Source organism: Zootoca vivipara, chromosome 13, assembly GCF_965207765.1.
Source record: "Zootoca vivipara chromosome 13, rZooViv2.hap1.1, whole genome shotgun sequence".
Classification (NCBI taxonomy): Eukaryota; Metazoa; Chordata; class Lepidosauria; order Squamata; family Lacertidae; genus Zootoca; species Zootoca vivipara.
The window spans coordinates 48493217-48513724 of NC_142596.1; the positions used below are offsets into that span (position 1 = coordinate 48493217).

At 44.9% G+C, this 20508-nt stretch overlaps 1 protein-coding gene across 2 annotated transcripts; it reads left to right on the forward strand.

Annotated features, from left to right (window-relative positions):
• Positions 1 to 2542: 2542 nt before the first annotated feature.
• COPS3 (COP9 signalosome subunit 3) lies at positions 2543 to 19883 on the forward strand. Of its 2 annotated transcripts, none has more exons than XM_035131581.3 (12): positions 2543 to 2623; positions 9323 to 9452; positions 9718 to 9830; positions 9926 to 9975; positions 11012 to 11104; positions 12294 to 12473; positions 13704 to 13844; positions 14511 to 14684; positions 14970 to 15056; positions 15933 to 16046; positions 18791 to 18871; positions 19571 to 19883. In XM_035131581.3, the coding sequence occupies exons 1-12, from the start codon at positions 2569 to 2571 to the stop codon at positions 19622 to 19624; spliced, it is 1272 nt and encodes a 423-aa protein (XP_034987472.1). In that variant the 5' UTR covers positions 2543 to 2568; the 3' UTR covers positions 19625 to 19883. The 2 variants fall into 2 exon arrangements, with proteins under 2 accessions (XP_034987472.1, XP_034987471.1); XM_035131580.3 differs by lacking the exon at positions 2543 to 2623 and adding an exon at positions 4702 to 4906.
• Positions 19884 to 20508: the final 625 nt, after the last annotated feature.

Consider the following 20508-nt stretch of genomic DNA (forward strand, 5'->3'; position numbering starts at 1 on the left):
GCTGGGATGGCTTCTGTAAATCTGGGACTGTACCCCGAAAATAGGGACATTTGGAGGGTCTGTGATCCTGCACGTGTTTACATGGAAGGAAGTTTTGTTTTGTTCAGCAGAACGTTCGGGGTGCATGAGGACTGTGGGCAGGCTCGGCTCTGGAATAATCAGGTTCTGACGCCAAGGTTCAACATGGTGCATACAATTAGAAGAAGTGGGCCTCTGAGCGTGTGCAGAATGCCTTTCCAGCAAAGTTGATGAGCGCACAAGCAGTTCCAACACTGAGGTGCCGGAGCTGAGCTCCTGTGAGCTCTGGGTAAAAAAAAGGCCTTATTATTATTTAAAAACTATTAATCACCCCAAGGTCCCATGGTGAAAGTCCAAGCAACCTAACTAAAGGTGCCCATATTCCTTGGTTGCCCCTGATCCAGCTTTGTTGAAACTCAGTAGAAGCATAAAACTGTCTTTCGTGATTGTTATACTTTGCAGAGAGTGCTGTATTTTATTGTGCAATAGCAACTACAGGCAGAACTAGCCATATCTTTAAAATGATGATGATGATGATGATGATGATGATGATGAAAGTCAGGGGTTATTTTTTCAGCAGGAACTTACTGGAATTCAGTTCCAGCACCTCTTAGGCGGATGCCATTGCTATTATAAGAGAACAAGGGAAGCTTTCATGGTGAGTTCCAGCACCTCTTTTTCAAGAAAGATGAAAGCACTGGTGAAAGCCAATTTTTCAAAAACATCTCCTAGATCATAATTATCTCACCTATTCTGTACTGTAGCCCAGAACTGAATCCTCACTGCTTCTTGAGCAAATCCCATTTCCTCCTCAGCATTTCTGGAAGCATAACAGACTGCAGATTGAAGTAGGTCTAATTCACAGCACCCGTTTATAATATGCGGGATACAATACACTATTTTTGATTACTCAGAACAGCTATTCGCCATATGAACATGTATGGTTTTATGGAGCATAAGACATGAGATGATGAAGGCGAGAAGAGGTCACTGGCAAAAGATCGCTTTGCCCAAAAAAACACCCTGAACTTTTGAAGTGCTGTTCCATTATTAGATACAGACTGGATACAGCCCTTGATGTCCACATTGGGAATATCAAGTGAAGGATGAGGTCATCTCTTCTTAGGATTTACTGGTAGTGTGCTGCTCACAGCACAACAACTGATTTCTGTCTGTCAAATGGGATTTCTTAACATTGTCGCCTGAAATGCATTTCTCAAAAACCAATGTCATTTTTAGAAGGTTTAGAAGCATCTTTCGAGCTGGTTCTGAGGTGAGGTGGATTTTTTGGTGTCTCCCAAATAATTGCTGTCCTGTTGGCAAGGAAATTAGAATCTTCGGTAGAAAGTTGGCACCCAAAAGCGCCATGCTCAGCAGAAAACAGGAACTCGGTGTACTCTTTGTGGATTTGAGTCTGCTTTATCTAAAGTATCTGATGAAGTGGATTTTCCAGTCCATTGAAATTTATGCCGTTAGGCACCTCCTGCCCCTGAGCCGTTTCTCTGCAAGTCAGTCATTATGAGAACTACTATTTAATAAAGCTTGCCTGAGTTTGCTTCCCTCCCTATCCATTTTCCCTTTTGTAATGTGGATTTTTATTTTATTTTTTTGTCCTGTGAGCAGCACACTTTTTTTAAGATTGTAAGGCTGCAGGCAGGGACTGTCTTGTTTATAATTGATTTTATGCAATTGGCTGTGCTTTCTTGGCCCAAGAGTAGGGTACAAATGCACCTAAATAAATAAATAACTTAAAATGTGTTGATCTTTAAAGTACCACAAGGATCTTTTGTTCTTTTTGCTTATGCAACTGTGCTACACACCTCCAAACAGCAACAAAACAATAATGATGATAGGATGATGTGATAGTGAAGTGATAAGCAGGGAAGTGATAAGCAGCCATAACAGGAAGATGCTATGTGCTTCTCAGTAGCGTGAAGTACTATGTGTGACGTCACACCGCGTCTGACGTCACCCTGGCCCTTAGCAACCAGGCTGGGTTCTCGCTGCATCCTTACTATGTTTTTGTCTGCCAGACAGGGTAGAAAGCTGCAAAGGGCATTGTGGCCACCTAAATGTCCTATCTAGGAGGGAGATAAGGAAGTTTATTACGGGCTGGGTAATAAACAATGACGACAATTTGAAAGCAGACAAAACGGGTTGCGGTGCCAGGCTAAAGAAGCCACCCTTCCCCAGCCCAAAACGCGCAGCTTCTGAGTCGACAGCGCGAGTGACAGTTGGCGGCTGCCTCTGTTTGCACGGAGGAGGGCCGCTTCCGGGTTGAGGGCCTGGAGCGGCGGTTCCCATGGCAACGCCCTTGCTTAGGCCCGCGCGCGCCCCACCGCCGGAAATGACGCCCGGGGAGCTCCGCCCCCGCGGCCCTCCGAAGCGGCGTCTGATTGGCCCTGCGCGGACGGAGACGCTGCCTCAGGAGCGAGAAGAGGAGACTTCCTCTCCTCCTCCCACCCCCTTCCCCTCCTTCCCCGGCGCGGGGCCCGCTCCGTCTCCCCCGCCTCGCTGCTCTCCCGCCGCGGCCTCCCGCGAGCCGCCAAGATGGCGTCCGCCTTGGAGCAGTTCGTCAACAGCGTCAGGCAGCTCTCGGCCCAAGGTGACCGCCGGGGACCCGGGCTGAGGGGCGAGGCCGGGTGGCTGGCGGGTGTCAAGCGGGGGGACCCACCGGGCGGCTCCGGCTCCCCTCGGCCCCCAGCCGCGCACGTGAATGGCGAGAGCGAAAGCGGCCTGGTGGGGGGAGGAGGAGGCGGTGGCTGTGGAGGGGGACGTGGGTTCGAATCCCGTCCTGGGTGGTGGTGGGTGTCGGGGAAAGAAGCCCCCTGGCTGCCTTCTCGGGATGGAAACGGGCGCGGCTCCCCATTTTCGTGTTTCCCCCGCAGGGCGTTTTAGGATTAACCCCCTTAACGTTTGCCTCGTGCAAGGGATTTTTGGGGGGGGGGGGTTACAGATCCGACGCATGTTGTAAAGGCGGTGGGGGAGAGGTTTAGGGATGGCTAGAAGGAAATAGCGCTGGAACTCGTGGACAACCAGTGCGCCTAAGAAGATGAGAAGAGCCCTTGTGGAAAAGGCCAGTGGCCCATCTCGCCCGGCATCTTTCTTTCACAGTGAATGAACATTTGCCTGTGGGGAAACCAGCACGCAGGACCTGAGCACAAGAGCATTTTCCAGCAACTGGCATTCAAAGCATTGCTGCCTCCAACTGTGGAGGCAAAGCTTAGCCACCCAGGCGAGTAGCCCTGTCCTCTTGTGAATTTGTGTTACCGTCTTTCAAAACCATCCAGGTTGGTGGTCATCATTGCCAATGTGAGAGCAAGTTACAGTTCAGCTGGGCGCTGCTTGAAGAAGTACTTCCTGTTAACTGGCATAAATCTTCCAACATTGGTGAATAGTGGAATCATAGAACTGTAGAAATGGAAGGGATCCCATGGGTCATCTGGACAACCCCTGCAATGCAGCAATCTCAACAAAAGTATCCATGACAGATGGCCATCCAGCCTCTGCTTTAAAACCTCCAAGGAAGGAGAGCCCACCAGCTCTCATAGGAGTCTGTTCCACTTTCAGACAGCTCTTACTGTCAGAAAGTTCTTTCTGATGTTTAGTCGGACTCTCCTTTCTTGTAACTTGAATCCATCAGTTCTGGTCCTACCCTTCAGACCAAGAGAAAACAACCCACAGCGCCACCTGGGTCCCATCCTTACCCAGGCTAAACACACCCAACTCCCTCAATTGTTCCTCACAACAGATAAAAGCAAGGACTTCTTATGCAGCACTTTGTTAAAACTATGGAAATTGGTTCCACAGGAGGCTGTGGCGGCCACCAACTCTCATGTGCTAGCCCTTAAGATATTTGAAGCTGCCTTTCATATCTCCTCTCAGTCTCCTCTTACCCAGGCTAAAAAAAGGTAAAGGTAAAGGGCCCCTGACCATCAGGTCCAGTCGTGTCCGACTCTGGGGTTGCGGCGCTCATCTCGCTCTATAGGCCGAGGGAGCCGGTGTTTGTCCGCAGACAGCTTCCAGGTCATGTGGCCAGCATGACGAAGCTGCTTCTGGCGAACCAGAGCAGCGCACGGAAACACCGTTTACCTTCCTGCTGGAGCGGTCCCTATTTATCTACTTGCACTTTGACGTGCTTTCGAACTGCTAGGTGGGCAGGAGCTGGGACCGAGCAACGGGAGCTCACCCCGTTGCAGGGATTCGAACCGCCAACTTTCTGATCAGCAAGCCCTAGACTCTCTGGTTTAACCCACAGCGCCACCTGGGTCCCATCCTTACCCAGGCTAAACACACCCAACTCCCTCAATTGTTCCTCACAACAGATAAAAGCAAGGACTTCTTATGCAGCACTTTGTTAAAACTATGGAAATTGGTTCCACAGGAGGCTGTGGTGGCCACCAACTCTCCTTATGAGAAAAGGTTGCAGCATTTGGAACTTTTTAGTTCAGATAAAAGACAAGTAAGAGGTGACATAGTACTTTATCAAGAAAGCGGGAAGAGAGAGGTTTTTCTCCCTCACTCAATGCTGGAACTTGTGAACATCTAGATTAATAAAATGTCTTCTTTAAAAAAAGAATTGTGAACATCTAACAAAGCTGAATGTTGGAAGATTCAGGACAGATAAAAGAAGGTCCTCCTTCACACAGTGCCGTTAAACTGGAATTTGCTTCTGCAGGAGGCAGTGATGGCCCCCAACTTGGATGACTTTAAAAGAGGATGAAACACATTCATTGAGGACAAGGCTATCAGTGGCTACTAGCCACAATGCCTGTGTTGTACCACCACTGTCACATGTCATACTTCCGAATACCAGTTGCTGAGAATTGTACCTCGGGAGAGTGCTATTGCATTCATGTCCATCTTGCGGGCTTCCCGCAGACATCAGGTCAGTCACTGTGAGAACAAGATGCTGGACTAGATGGGCCATTGGCCTGATCCATCTGGTTTGCCTTATGTTCCCATGTTGTTCTCATGTCCTGCTTGTGGGTTTTGTTGCTGGCCGCTGTGGGATGCTGGGCTAGATGGGCCTTTGGTCCAATTTGCTTTGTGTTATGTTCTCATGATGCTACTGTGATAATAAGCCATCATGATAATGCAGCCTTGAAACAAGTTACCGCCTGCAAAACATTTTTGCCAGCTTGCTGGAATCCCTAAAAAGGGATGGAGTGCGCTGTCTGTTCTGCTGTGTTTCTGTGCTGGGTCCTTGGTGTATATCTTAGGTGCAGAAGAGCAATGGAACCCTGCATCCTTCCTTCATCAACCACCTTATTCATCTGCATGGAATTCCTTTTTGGATATGGTTAACAAGCTAATGCTTGGTAACCATTCTCACAAGACTGTGATAATGCATGCAGTCCTGAGCTCCTTGGGGGTTAAGAGGGGTATAAATGTTAAAACTAGGTAAATAAATTTGCAGAAGTTTCCTTTTAGTCCCTTGCACCAGGTGGCTGTGACAGCTACTACTATTACTACTAATAGTAATCACTAATTATAATTCCTCCCTATGTTTTTAGCTGTTCTTATTTTCACCTATTCCTGCCAACCTAGCAGTTCGAAAGCACGTCAAAATGCAAGTAGATAAATAGGAACCGCTACAGCGGGAAGGTAAACGGCGTTTCCATGTGCTGCTCTGGTTTGCCAGAAGCGGCTTTGTCATGCTGGCCACATGACCTGGAAGCTATATGCCGGCTCCCTCGGCCAATAATGCGAGATGAGCGCGCAACCCCAGAGTCGGTCACGACTGGACCTAATGGTCAGGGGTCCCTTTACCTTTACCTATTTTCACCTATGAGTCACCTTGAGTTCCTGCCAGGGGAAAAAGGTGGGGTGTAAATGGATTTAAATAAATAACTACTACCACTGTTATTGGGGCTTTGAAGAATAACATTTAAAAGGACAGATTCCTAGCCAACAAGGAGCTTAGTCTACTTTTTGATAGTAGAAAAGGAATCTTTGAGAGATGAGGGGAGCAAGTGCGAGTAGTTACTAATCCTTAGGTTTGATTTTGAGCTACAAGCCTTGAGGTGATGCCTTTTGAGGAAGGCTTTGAATTTGTTGGGGGGAGGGGAGAGATGGCACCATGTACCCTTTCAGAGCAAGGCTTGAAGGCAAAAGGGGAAGAATGAATGGGGGCAAGACTTGAATGGCCAGAATTATACCATGTTGACAGAACATTAGGAAAACCCTACAGTACCACCACAAGGAGATCCTTTAAGTTTTATTTGAAGGTTTATGTCTGCAGACAAGGAAGATTCTAGCACTAAGGTGCAACTGTGACACTCCCTTGCTATTTTTGCTATCTTTTTTTTACTGCTATTATATTTGCTGTTGTTTTGCTATGTTATTATAAAATTATTTTGGTATTGTTTGTTTGAAATGTATTTCTGTTTTCTGTGTTGTTAAGCCACCTTGAGCATGATATTTTTTGTAGGAAAGCAGCATACAAATAAAATGAATGAGTGAATGAATGAATGAATGAAATAGATGCTACCAAAACAAGCCAGCCCTACCTCACCACAGTTCTGTTTTTGCTCACTCTTCAAAACATCTTGCTGCATCTGCTCAGCATTTGTTAAGTCAAGGTTTTCTAGAGATAAGATGGGCAGTGCTGCATGCATAGGAACATAGGCTAACCCCCACCTTTCAATGTCTGTAGGGGATTTTCAGGGTTAATCAGGGAACAGAAGTGAATAATCCTGAAAGTTCTTTTCAGACACAGCCTGACACTTCACATTGAACTTTGTGGCTATTGGAAAAGGGGTGCCAGCATGTTGGGGAATACAATGAGGAGGGGTGAGATGTGTTAGGGAGCAGGTCTTTCAAACGTTTTGTGTGCTATGTTTTACTGGTGTGGTTGTTTTTAAACAGCAGTGCGGAACAGGGACCCTGCAGCCCTCCAGATGTTGGTGGAATCTCAACTCACATCAGCTCCTTCCCAGCATGCCCAGTGGTCAGGGATGATGGGAATTGTAGCCAGCGGCATTTGGAAGGCCAGAAATTAGCCATCACTGGTCTAAATAATTGTTCATCTTTTGGAAAGGAAGGAGTATATGTCTTACAAAAGAGATACAATTTGTACTGCCATTCTGTTCTCTGATTCGTACCCAAACCTTGCATTCAGAGGTTATGGGGTCTCTTGTGCACGTGACTCTTGTGTTCTCCTGATGAGGGTTTCGTAGTGTTGATCTAACTGGTAAAGCTTATGTGTGAATGAGAAACACTGAGTGTCTTATGCATAGAAGTTAAACTTAATCTCCCCAATATTGTTTAAGCTCAGATTATGCTCGGCATGCACATAATTTTTAAAAATCTTGCCAGACTCTGAAATATGCATTGTGTTTAATGATAACTTCAATGCACTTTGCAAAGCAGTTGGAAAAAAGTGTCCTAGTGAAGAGATGGTAAAAAAAAATTTTTTGGGGGGGGTGAGACCTGTTTGAATTCAAGCTGTCAACCTTGACACATAAAAATCCCCATCTCATCCCCCACTCCAACTTTCCATCATTTCAGAAACCAGTGACAGAGGCTTTCAGTTGCTGTCATTGTTAAAATGGCTGGCAGTCAGAAACCCTTGCTGGGCTACTGCACATCACCCAGAGATCTCATGCTAAATCCAAATCGACTTTTGCCCAACCTGCTCTATATACCGTAAATTCTTCATCTAAGGTTTCAGGAAAGACTTGTACTATTTTTTCACTAGCTGCCCTAGGATTTCAGCTGTGGTGCTGTCCATGGTATTTCATGTGTCTCTGGATTTTCAGTCTCCTCCCTCAAATTCCAGCTGTTTTAATCTGAAAATTAAACCCTCTACAAAAGTGAAGCGCAATTCAGATTACAGTATATTAGAATTTACTTAAACTCCCACAAACTGATGCTCTTGCTTATTTAAAGCTTGGAGACTAGGGATAGCTAATATGATGCTCTCCAGATCTTGCTGTCCCTGTTCCATTCTCATGCTGCACTTAACTTTGGGAGCTTCCAACTTGCTGGACAATTTTAAAGTACCTGTTTGCCAAAGTTCAGGCACCCCCGTTCTCTTGCACTTCCTTCCCTGGAGCTTTGAGCTCAGATGTTCTCTATGCTGTCGTGATGGGTGTATTGGTGGTGTTGAGTAGGAGGGGCACTGCTTTAGTTTCGGCTGGGGGTGGTGGATGGGTTTAAATGGTGTCTGCAGAATAATAGCAAAAGAGGCAAGTAGTTTTATCTGCAACACCTGTTAAAACACCTCTCTCACCCATTGCCACATTCCCTGTAAAAGTTTCCCCCGCTGTACATTCTTCCATCGTATTCCATCACTAGCAAGATCAGGCATCCCCAAACTGCGGCCCTCCAGATGTTTTGGCCTACAACTCCCATGATCCCTAGCTAACAGGACCAGTGGTCGGGGAAGATGGGAATTGTAGTCCAAAACATCTGGAGGGCCAAAGTTTGGGGATGCCTGAGCAAGATCATAGAATTGTAGAGTTGGAATGTCTCTCTCTTCTTCCGTAAGAGGCTTTTCACCACTCCGAATGTACTTATGAAGAGCCAATCGGTGCAAACAGGCTTAGCTCAAAATATAGCTAAGGTTCATTTGCAGCACACACACACACACACACTCCCACTCCCTTCTCTCCTCTTCCCTGCCCCTTTTTCATTGCTTCCTAGACTGTAACAGCAGTGCCTAAAAGATAGGTGTGTCCTTCCCATCTACCCTGTTTCTCCGAAAATAAGACGTAGCCATAAAATAAGCCGTAGCAGGATTTTTAAGCATTCAAGGAATATAAGCCATACCCCGAAAATAAGACATAGTGATAGGCACAGCAGCAATGCCGGCCGCGGAAGGAGGAGGAGGAAAAAAATAAGACATCCCCTGAAAATAAGCCATAGTGTTTGTTTGTTTTTTTGAGGAAAAATAAGTATAAGACGGTGTCTTATTTTCGGAGAAACACGGTAGTATAGCTCATGGAGGAGAAAGGATACATTTGAAGAAGCATTGTCCTCACTCGTTGCCCAAGATAATGGCGCTGATCGTATTTCCATGGCTCAGTGGTAGAGCATGTGCTTTTCATGCAGAAGGTCCATGCTTCACTCCCTGACTTCCCCAGGCAGGCCTCCTCTCTGAAATCCTGGAGAGATGCTGCCAATCAGTGTCAGAAGTACTGAGCAAGAGGAGCCAAAGGTCTGACTTGGTGCCAGGGAGCCTCCTAGGTCCTTGCACTTGGTGCAAACACAGCGGGTACATAAAGGTGCGACTGGGAGCCTTTGCTTTATATACCGTTATTGAGCTGAAATGTAACAGCCCCCCTTTTTTTTGTTTCAGGGCAAATGACTCAGCTTTGTGAACTGATCAACAAAAGTGGAGAGCTGCTAGCAAAAAACCTTTCTCACCTGGATACGGTGCTCGGTGCCCTGGATGTTCAAGAACACTCCTTAGGGGTTCTTGCAGTCTTGTAAGTTACTTTCCTTCATTTGAAATTTTTGAAGCGAAGGTTTGAAAGGGTGTACAGACTTGCTGTATGGGAGTTTTTATATTTTTATTCATGAAGGTTGCATATTGCTATGTTTCCATTGCAAGAAATGTTAGAATGTGCAGATTGAAGCAATGGTTCTTTGCCTTTGGAGCAGTCCTAGTCTGCCTTCTGGCAGCTTTTAAGAGCCGTGCTCATTTTCACGTAAAAGCTCCTGTTGAAACGTGGGTTCTGTCTTCATTTTCAGGTTCGTGAAGTTTTCCATGCCCAGCGTCCCTGACTTCGAAACGTTATTCTCGCAGGTCCAGCTTTTTATCAGTACTTGTAATGGGGAGCACATTCGATACGCAACAGACACTTGTGAGTTAAATCAGCAGCCTTGCATCTTGCCACGTTTGATGTGTTCCCTTTGTGGGGCTTCTCACTCTTTTTTTTTCTTGTTTCGTTGTCTCCAGTTGCTGGCCTGTGTCATCAGTTAACCAATGCCCTTGTGGAGCGGAAACAGGTAAACAAGCCCAAATATGCTCCAGATTCTCTTTAGGGTGCTGAGCTAGTACATGTTTTCTGGCCAACTCATGCACTAATTCTGAACCTTTTCTCTTTTCTCTGTTCACTTCTTTGGAGTATGTTGCACAATATAACCTTGCTATTTTCATACTAGAGGAGGCATTTTTATGCTGACCCTGGGACCAGCAGTATGTTTCCCAGCCCTTCCAATACCTGGGGTACAGCAGAACCACCTTTCCATGTTAGATCACTGGACCTGGTTGATCACGGGGATCATAAAAGGAGGCTTTGCAGATCGCATTCCAACCTACTGACTGTCATCTGGCACCAATAGAGAGAGGGGCCTTCTTCATGGCAGTGCCTACCCTCTGGGGTGCTCTGCTTCTTCCTTTTCTGGGGGGGGAGACACCGACGATTTGGTGCCTCTGCCATTTAGTAAAAACTTTATTTATTTATCGTTGACTTTTTTAAAAAAATGAAAATCAACGTGACTTACAAAAAATGAACATTAAAACAGAATTACTGTAATTGGTATTTGTATAAATTGTATAATTGGGGTAATATTGGAAAACCAATACAAATTATTCGGGGGGGACCAAGAATCAAACAGCCTAAAATACATACATGCACACATCCCACTCTGCTAAAATTAACATCCAATACTTGGGTGAATGAGAGTGTTTTTGTCTGCCACCTAAAAACTGCTAGTGATGGCACCAGGTGTGCCTCCCTGGGAAGAGTGTTCCATAAAAGTGGGGCCACCATTGAAACGATTCATTCTCGGGCCCTCCCTGATAATTCACACTGTTTCCTTCTTCTCTTTTTATCAGTGATGCTTGTTTCTCTGTTTTAAATGATTTGAACTTTTGTTTTCCTTTTGTGATCTGCTTCAAGATTTCTTTTTAATGTAAGCGGTAGAGAAATGTTACTTATTAGATTAAAGTCAGTTGTCGGCGGCTTTTTGTTTATAAGCGCTGCCGCCAGGGTCCCTTTGCGGAGGCTTCCATAATGGAGACCTGTTACCTTTCCGACAGCCCCTGCGAGGAATAGGCATTCTCAGGCAAGCCATAGACAAGATGCAGATGAACACCAACCAGCTGACCTCAATACACGCAGATCTTTGCCAGGTAAGGGAATCCGGAAGCCTAACAGGCTGAGTGCTTTTGCTTCGAGGGTGCTCACAGTGTAGGAAGCTTCAGCAAAACATCCTCACGGTCCCTTCCCTTCCAGCCATGTATATTCCAGTGAATAGGTTGAAACAAAAGTAAAGGCTCATCAAATACGTCTGCTGCTTGCTGTGCTGCTGCGGAACTTCTGAATCATGGCGACCTTTCCTGCAGCACTGCAAAGTTCCTTACAAAGCTAGTTGTTCACAGTGGGCAGCTGGTCAACAGTGACACGGCATCTGCCAGTTTAGCTTTTGACTCAAACCCAGGAATGGACAAGTTGCTTACAGCAATAAAGCATTCCAGATACTTTGTGCTGTCAGTAACCTTGCGACTCCAGGTAGCTGTGTGAATTGGCATCAAGTCACTTCAATAGATGGAGAAACTTGTTCCGTTTCTCTTTCAGTCTGGCTCCAGGGATGAGACAAGCTGTTAGAGGATCTGTAATGCCATGCTTCCAGTGGTGTCCAAACTTTTTTCAAAGAGGGCCAGATCTGATGAAGTGAAGGGCCAACCAAAGTTGTTGACCTTTTTTTAGGATTGAAGTTGTTGTTGAGCTTTTTAGCAAAGGCATGAATAATAGTGGGACTTGCAGGCTTATAAGGTGGGAAGGCAGTCAGAAGTTCTGCTACACATTCTACATTAACCCAGGTTATTTTTAAACAGAGAGCTAATAATAATAATTTATTATTACGGTCGGAGACCAGCTTGTAAAACACATAATGGGACTTCACTCCCAAAAGCGAAGCAGACATTTAAAACAATATACAGCAATGGCTTAGATGTTAAAAAATGCGCTAAATGCTTAAACAGAGAGCTATCCAAGCATCCTGATGAAGCCATTTGCATGTTTTGTAAATGCAGTTGTGACCACCCCCTAATCTCACTCTCTCCTGACTGCCAGTGTAATGGTCCGTATTTCTCAGGAGTCCAAATTATTAGAGTTATTTCACTTCAGGAGGGAAATGGTGCTGAGACTCTCAGCATCTTGTTCTCTCATGAGGTTTCGTAACGTAATTCCGTTAGCATTTTGCCATGACTTGTGATTAAAGCCCTGTTCTTAAAGCAGAGTTGAATTTGAACAAAGGCAGCATGTGAAAGTGGCTTCTTCTTCTTCTTCTTTTGGTAACTCTGGTCTGTTTTGTTTCAGCTCTGTTTGTTAGCAAAATGCTTTAAACCTGCCCTTCCGTATCTAGATGTGGACATGATGGATATTTGTAAGGAGAATGGGGCTTACGATGCAAAGCACTTTCTATGTTACTACTACTATGGTGGCATGATATACACTGGGCTGAAGAACTTTGAAAGAGCGCTGTACTTCTATGAGCAGGTAACTTCCCCCACCCCACACCCGTGTGTTGAAGGAGAGCTTTCTGTGCCTCAGGAGGGGTCAACTTCAGGCTGTAACAGCTCTGTTGATGGGCGCATCAGAAGCTACTAGATTTCCCCAGTCATTTCTGGTTGCAGCAAGAGCCTACAAATAATAAAGAAGACTTCCTCCACTTATAAAACCTACGCTCACCTGGAGACAATTCTTAGCATCCATAACAGTATAGGCCGTTAGCAAATCTGTGCTGTCTCAGGTGTTCCCTTTAACTTACGCTTCTGCCTAACAAATGGATTGATATACAATATTGAGGGGGACCTATTTCAGCCTGAGGGCACATCCCCTTCTGAGTGACCTTGCGAGGGCCACAGGTCAGCGGTGGGTGGAGACAGAGGCAAAAGTGGGCAGAACAATGGGCTACCCAATGTTACCTTGGGTACAATAGGCTTGTTTCTGCACCCACCCCTCTCTGTCCTCCATCCAGTCAAGCAAGAGGCATGATCGGAGTTCAAAGACATACCTTAGCAAAATCACCCAAGGTGCGAAACAGGGACGTGGTCTGGGGGAGAGTTCCAAAGGGCTGCATTTGTTCCCCACCCCTGGCATGGGCGTAGGCAGGGGGGCAGGAGGGGGAAATTGCCCCCCCCAGAAGCAAAAGGCTGAGGGGCGCAGGCACGGCAGCCCCAGGCTCCCGCTCCCGGCACGAAGCTCCAGAGGCGCGCGGGGAGCGTAAGCGGAGGAGGCAGCCACAGGCTCGCGTTCCCCGTGCGCCTCTGGAGCTTGGCGCCGGGAGCGGGAGCCTGGGGACGCCTCCTCGGAAGACCGGGGAGGCGCAGGCAACGTAGCCCCGCCCACATTCCCACTGTGGCCCCGCCCCTTGCCCCCCCTAATTTTTATCCTGGGTACGCCCCTGACCCCTGGTATACAGTATAAAAAGGAAGGAACAAAAGGAAGCGCCCAAGCCGTTCCCATATATACCATTCCTTGTTTCTTCCGAGAAAATAATTATTGGGCACCCAATAGGATTGTGGTTTGTTTGGAAGGAAACAGAAGTTCGTTTCTCTACTGCAGCACACGAGGAACAACAGGGAGAGCTTTTGCTGCATGTGCACAGAATAATCTGCTTGACCATGGCTCACGGATTAGGACTGCATGCAAATACAGCTTCTCTCTGTGTGTGAGTTTGTTTCTGGTGGTTTTCATTTGCTCCCTTATCTTTTTTTACTTTTACAGGCTATAACAACTCCTGCCATGGCAGTCAGTCATATTATGTTGGAATCCTATAAAAAGTATATCCTAGTTTCATTGATACTACTTGGCAAAGTGCAGCAACTTCCGAAGTATACCTCCCAGATAGTGGGTAGGTTCGTTAAGGTAAGACTCCAGAAATCCTGTATTGGTGCATTTAAAAAAAAAGAAAAAAGAATTAAGCCGAAACTGTGATGGAGGAGGAGAACTTTAATTGCAGTAGTTCTTGGGCCATAGCAGAGGAGGAGAACTTTAATTGCAGTAGTTCTTGGGCCATAGCAGTGGAAAAAAGTGGAAAAAAAGAAAGCAGAAAACGGAATTTACAGCAGCATGCATCAAAATCAATACTTGCCATTTGAAATTGAGCATTAGTAAAAGTAATAATTGGAATTAATAAAATTAACGGGCAAAGCTGTGCAGTTGGAGTTGTCTGTTTTCTCTCTTGCTTTTAGGAAAAAAACTAAAGAGCAGGAGATTTTTGGGAATAGCAGACTCATTCCAGGTTATAAGGAGAAGAGGTGTTGCAATGCATAACCTTTGCAGTCCAGGTCCTCTATTCAATCCCTGGCATCTCCAGCTAACAATAATTTGGGTAGCAGAGATGGGGAAATCCCTGGACCCTTGGAGAGCTGCTTCCAGCCAGAGCAGGCAAAACTGGACTAAATAGACCAATGCTTTGTGTTGGGATAAGACTACTTTTGAGATCACTAGTTCCTGATAGGGGCCCTCATTAGTGTTTTGAGTTGCCCTTCTCTGCATTTAAAAAAGTCTTATTTTGCTTTCTCATCACAGCCACTTAGCAACGCCTACCATGAATTAGCGCAAGTGTATGCAACCAATAAGCCCTCGGAGCTACGGAATCTGGTGAACAAGCACAGCGAGACCTTCACTAGGGATAATAATATGGGTCTGGTGAAGCAGTGCTTGTCATCTCTCTATAAAAAGAACATTCAGAGGCTAACTAAGGTGAGGCATCCATTCTGCTGTATTCTTATGAGTCCTTGGGAACATTATGCAGGTGTGTCTTGGGTGGCAAAATTGCTTGTCTGGTTCTCACGGGTGCTTTCATAAAGTCTAAAATGTTACCTGCTGACAGCATCACACACCTGGCTTCTGATTATCCTGGCTTCTGCCTTTTTGCAGGCTTCCAGGGGTAGTCCTGGGTGTGCTGTACAGGATGCTAGTCCCCCATGGGGGTTGGTCAGAGTTTGCAGAAATCTCTAATGAATCTGCTCTGCTTCTGGATTTCAGACATTTTTAACACTGTCGTTACAAGACATGGCAAGTAGAGTGCAGCTATCAGGGCCTCAGGAAGCAGAAAAATATGTCCTTCATATGGTAAGGAATGTTGCTTTTTGAACGAAATGTCAGGTCGTATTTATTTGAACATCCCTTTTCTGCGTATATTGCTTTCGGTAGCGATCAGGTTAATTGCAAACAATTGAAACTAGAGATCATATGGAAGATGTGCAACATGCGGACCTAACATATAGAATAAGAGAAGAAGAAGAACATACGTTTAAAGAAGATTGGAAAATGTTTATTGAATATATGGAGGAGAATTGTGCTTATTTGAAAACGTGGGCAGCATTAAGATAACAGTGTAAATAAGTTTTAATGGATGTGATAATGGAATACTGAATGGTTTAGTTTATCTAAAATATGCAGGGATTTGTGTTATGCAACATGAACCATGGAAAGAGAAGAAGGGAAGTTATTGATATTTTAAGGTTGTTTAAATGAATATTCTAAAATGTAAAACAGAAAATTTAGAATAGAATAGAATAAATCTTTATTGTCATTGTCCCCTTGCGGGAACAATGAAATTTCTCGGGGGGAAAGAAACTAGAGGTCATTGCAAGTAGTCAACATTAACCTGTACAATAGGATGATAATGAATATTCCTAACAACTTAATTTACCAGGATAGGCAAAGTTTTTAATGATATTATAATGATATTATGATAGCACAAATCAGAACGTATTGATCCTCATGTCGAAACAAGGGGGGTTTATTATTATTATTATTATTATTATTTGGAGACCACACATTCCTGGTTATGAGATGGGGAGGACTGCCTTTCTTGGAGGTTTTGCTGTCAGTTAAGATGCAGGAAATACAGGCAGTTGGAGGGTCTTCTGGGTGGGATGGCAGGGGCAAGATGAAACAGGAAGAGCGCCCAAATCATAAAACACCGAAACCTTGTTATTTCAGATAGAAGATGGCGAAATCTTTGCAAGTATTAACCAGAAGGATGGTATGGTTTGTTTCCATGACAACCCTGAGAAGTACAACAATCCAGCTATGCTTCACAATATCGATCAGGAGGTAAATCACCCTTCATTTTCACCTCGGTTATGGTTGCCGTGAGTGGCAGTATGAGTCAGTAGAACAGCATGCTCTGTGGCACATTATGAATTCCCTATTAATTCTATTAAAAAAACAAGCATGCAAATACCTAGCACAACCCAGAGCTGGTTCTAGTCACTTCCTGTTTAGGGAAGCTTTTAATGTTTGATGGAATATCTGTATTTTAATATTTTGTTGGAAGCCGCCCAGAGTGGCTGGGGAAACCCAGCCAGATGGGCGGGGTATAAATAATAAATTATTATTATTATTATTATTATTATTATTATTATTATTATTCTGTGCCAGCTTTTGAATTCTCTGGGAGGTGTTCTGATTTAACTCAGAGAAGATAATTGAAAAAGGCCATTCCCGCCCTCCTCCTGCCAGGAAGTCTGAAGCATAGCTCATTCTGTCCCCACCCTCCTCTTTCTCCTGTATGGGCAGAGCCCACCCCCAGAATCTTCCAGCCTCACAGTTAAAGGGATGAATTCAGGCAGTGAATTTATGGAAAGCAGGCACTTAAACTGATGCTGCTTATGAAGTTGAAAGGCAAGATTCTGGTATTTTGGATATAAAAGAGTGTGAGAGCTAATTGAAACGGCGCAGCTGAAAAATCTCTGCATGTTTAGTCTCAGATAAGTCGCCCTGAGTTTAATAGGCCTTGCTTCCAGGTGTGTGTTCATAAGATGGCAGTCCTCTAAGCCAGGCTTCCTCAAACTTGGCCCTCTATATGTTTTGGGACTACAATTCCCATCATCCCTGGCCACTGGTCCTGCTAGCTAGGGATCATGGGAGTTGTAGGTCAAAAACATCTGGAGGGCCGAGTTTGAGGAAGCCTGCTCTAAGCCAACCATGGGAATCAATCAGTTGAGTTTGGAAGAGTGATCAGGCTGGAAAGGGAGGGACAGAACCACCTGCTTCTTCTGTGACAGCCTGTTGCACAGGCATAGGCAAACTCGGCCCTCTATATGTTTTGGGACTACAATTCCCATCATCCCTGGCCACTGGTCCTGCTAGTTAGGGATCATGGGAGTTGTAGGCCAAAAACATCTGGAGGGCCGCATTTGCCTATGCCTGTTGTTGCACTTCCAGCAATTGGTTTCTTTTTCTTTTTCTTTGCTTGTCTCCTTGTCAGAAGACCTGCCAAAGAAACAGCCTTATTAGGAAAAATTAACCAATAAACTGAAACAGACACGGGGACAAATAGAAGAAGATGGCTTCCCCCCCCCCCCAGTTTGGTTTCCCTTTATCACATACACAGCCCAACAAAACAACAACAAGAATCCCCCGACAGCATACAAATCAATCTGGCTAACCTGATTCAAAAATACACACTCACACCCAAAAGCAATTCTCACTACAACCAACCAAAGACAACCAACCACAGCCTAGGGCCTAGGCCATCCCCAACCTCTCTCACGACCAAGGAAACACAACAAGTGAATAGTAAGAGAACCCATACAAGTACAGTAACGTTGACACAACCCCTCACACACACACACAAAGTAGAATAATAGAAGCATTAGCACCTGACCCGATCCCACTTGCCACTCCCCCTTTTTTCTTTTTTCTTTTCTTCTTCTTAATTGTTTAAACCAGTTCATAAACCAAGAACTTATACATTGACCACTAATAATGAAACACGCTGTGGATATTTTTCCACATTATGCCATTTTTGTGATATACAAATGACTTGAGAAAACTTGGTATACTTGTTTGTATAATATTTTTCTTTTTTATAAAATCTAATAATAATAATGATAATAATAAAGAGCTGGCAAAGGGGGTGGAGCCCATCCTCTCGCTGCTTTCAACAGCCGCTCCTCTTTTGACTAAACAGCGACTTAAAAAGAATGTGCAGGGTAGTAACTTCTGTGAGCTCATTTACAAGGAGGGCCTAGTCACTTTGGACATCAAAAACCACAGATCTGCGGCTTGTGCCAAATGGAGGCATGGGGAAAGATGGCAGGAAAAGCGGGACCTTTAGTGGCTCACACTGGAATCTCGGGACGTGTGATCAGAGCTCAAGGATACTGTCAGTGGAGATGTAGAAGGCTGGAAAAAGAAATAGAAAAATTCAGCAAAAACCTCTAGACTTTACATCTCTAGCTGCTGTGCAAGGATGGACAGGCTTCTGGTTTCTTTATTATTATTATTATTATTATTATTATTATTATTATTATTATTAAGCCAAGTGCAAAATAGTGGCTGGCGTCCTGGTGCAGATTGCTGCAGTTAAACAATTGGGCATCAAGGAACCCTTCTGCAGACCACCCAGACACAATTCAACAGATCCTCTTCCACCTTCTGTCTGTTCCTGCCATAGAAACAACAGATGGGATGGGCCAAATTCCTTCCTTGCCCTTGGTCGCTGCATTTCAGTACTGATTGTGGCTTTGGGCAGCGGCGACTTCCTGATGGTTACCTTGACTGGCCCAGTGAAAATGCATTCAATGTTATCTTCTTCCTTGCTGCCCTGTCCCGGATGCTTGGGTTCTTAGCAACAAACAGATATTTGTAGCGATGCCCAAATCTGTAAAGCAGTAGTCTTGAAGTGAATGGCAAGGGAGAGGATAAAGAGTTCAAAGTGGTTACTGGGATGGATTCCAAGAGTCTATATATGTGGTGCCTGGGAATTCTGACACACGTCTGACCATAGGCCTTCAATGTGGATGATGAAGCTAACAAACGGTGGCTGTCCTGTATAATCTGACTCTCCACAGATGCTGAAATGTATAGAGCTTGATGAGAGACTGAAAGCCATGGATCAGGAGATCACTGTGAACCCTCAGTTTGTGCAGAAGGTAAGTGGCAGGACTCAGCTCTGTTTGGCCTTTTTCATAGAATTGTAGACTTGTAAGAGACATTGCGGATCAACTAGTCCAGCCCTCTGCAATGCGGGAATATGCAGGTGCCCCATATGGGGATTCAACCTGCAACCTTGGCAATATGAGCACCATTCTCTAACCAACTGAACTATGTGCGTGGAAGCCAAACATCAAGCATGCATGGAAGCAAGCACCCTCTTTTGAATAGAAAACACAGTGCATTGCTGCTTAACCAGTGGGTTGCGCCATTGCCATGCATCCCTCCTCTCACCACCTTACAGATTAGTCCCAGCGGTGCCATTTCCTATTTTGCTGGATTCACAAGGACACGCTTCTCTTTGTCATCCCCAAATTACAGCTCTTTTTACCTGACTGAAATGTAAGCCAAGAAATGGCTTCAGAGTAATTTCCAATGTTTAGAAAAATCACATGGGGAAGAGGTGTGGATTGCTTAACTACTCTGGGAATTGTATCTCTCTGAGGGGAACAGGAGTCGCCTAACAACTCTCAGCATCTTTCACAAACTGCTACACCTCTCAGGATCTTTGGGGGAAGCTGTGACTGTTAAATGTTGTATCATAGTGCTTTAAATGTATGGTGTGAATTGGCCTGTTCTTTTTCTTATTGCCTGTGTTTTGGAAGTAGGTCTTAACAACTTTTCTGCTTCCTTGACAGAGTATGGGCTCCCAGGAAGACGAATCAGGAAGCAAACCATCCAGTTATTCTTGAAAATCACATTTTACTTGCTACTCTGTCGTAGAGCAACAAAAAACCGAAAAAAAACTAAAGAGAACCACCTTTAGGATCAGAGTGTTAAAAAAAATTGAACTGTTTCGCCTGGACATTGAGCAAAATTAAAATGATGTCTTCTCAGTACTGTGTGATTCCCCAAATATTCTCTGCAAGGAAAGGAAAAAATCTCATTCTGTTGTGGATTTATCTTGAGGTTAACATCGTTAATGCATTAAATAATTTACTTTTTGTTTTATATGGCTTTGTTTTCATAATGGCCCTTCTTTTCCTCCATGAGACATTCAAGAAGTTTTATGTTCCTTCTTCAGGGAACAAGACAGGGCTAGTTGGACTGAAAACTCCCCCCCCCCTTCATTTGTTTGATATACAACCTTTCTGAATGAACTTTTTATATGAGCAGGATAGCTTATTATTAAGGGAGGGGGGATGGTTTTTTCTTCCCCTTCCCCACCTAATTAAACTGGTACATACCTTTACTTGGTGGTAGCTATTACTAGATTAAAGACTCCTCAAATTTGACTGGCAAGGTTGAATGGAGAACGTTCTCCCAAATTGTACCTGCCTCTCCCATTTCTAAAGCAGAGAAGCTGGCCTCGTGCTAGACCTTTTGATAAGGGAGCCTGTGAACTACCTGCCATGAACAGAAACTTCTGCCTGGCTAGCAGCCACTGGCTCCGCCTGCTGCTTCCCCTTCTCGGCCTCTCAGTAGGGCTTCTCCCATCATGACCACTTGCTTATTCCAGCTCTACTTGGCTTGATCAAAAGGTAGAGAGGAGGTGCTGCTGTGGTCCTGCAGCACCCAGTACATTATAGGGCATCTCTTTTAAATGAAGTACTGTACAGGAGTGCAAAATTATCCC

Excerpts from the sequence above, each read along its gene's own strand:
- COPS3 (XM_035131580.3), top strand. The coding sequence starts at position 4,786 with ATGCCTGTGTTGTACCACCACTGTCACATGTCATACTTCCGAATACCA. Across the intron at positions 9,453-9,717 it reads TTAGGGGTTCTTGCAGTCTT|GTTCGTGAAGTTTTCCATGC; the intron begins GTAAGTTACTTT and ends CTTCATTTTCAG. Across the intron at positions 18,872-19,570 it reads ACCCTCAGTTTGTGCAGAAG|AGTATGGGCTCCCAGGAAGA; the intron begins GTAAGTGGCAGG and ends CTTCCTTGACAG.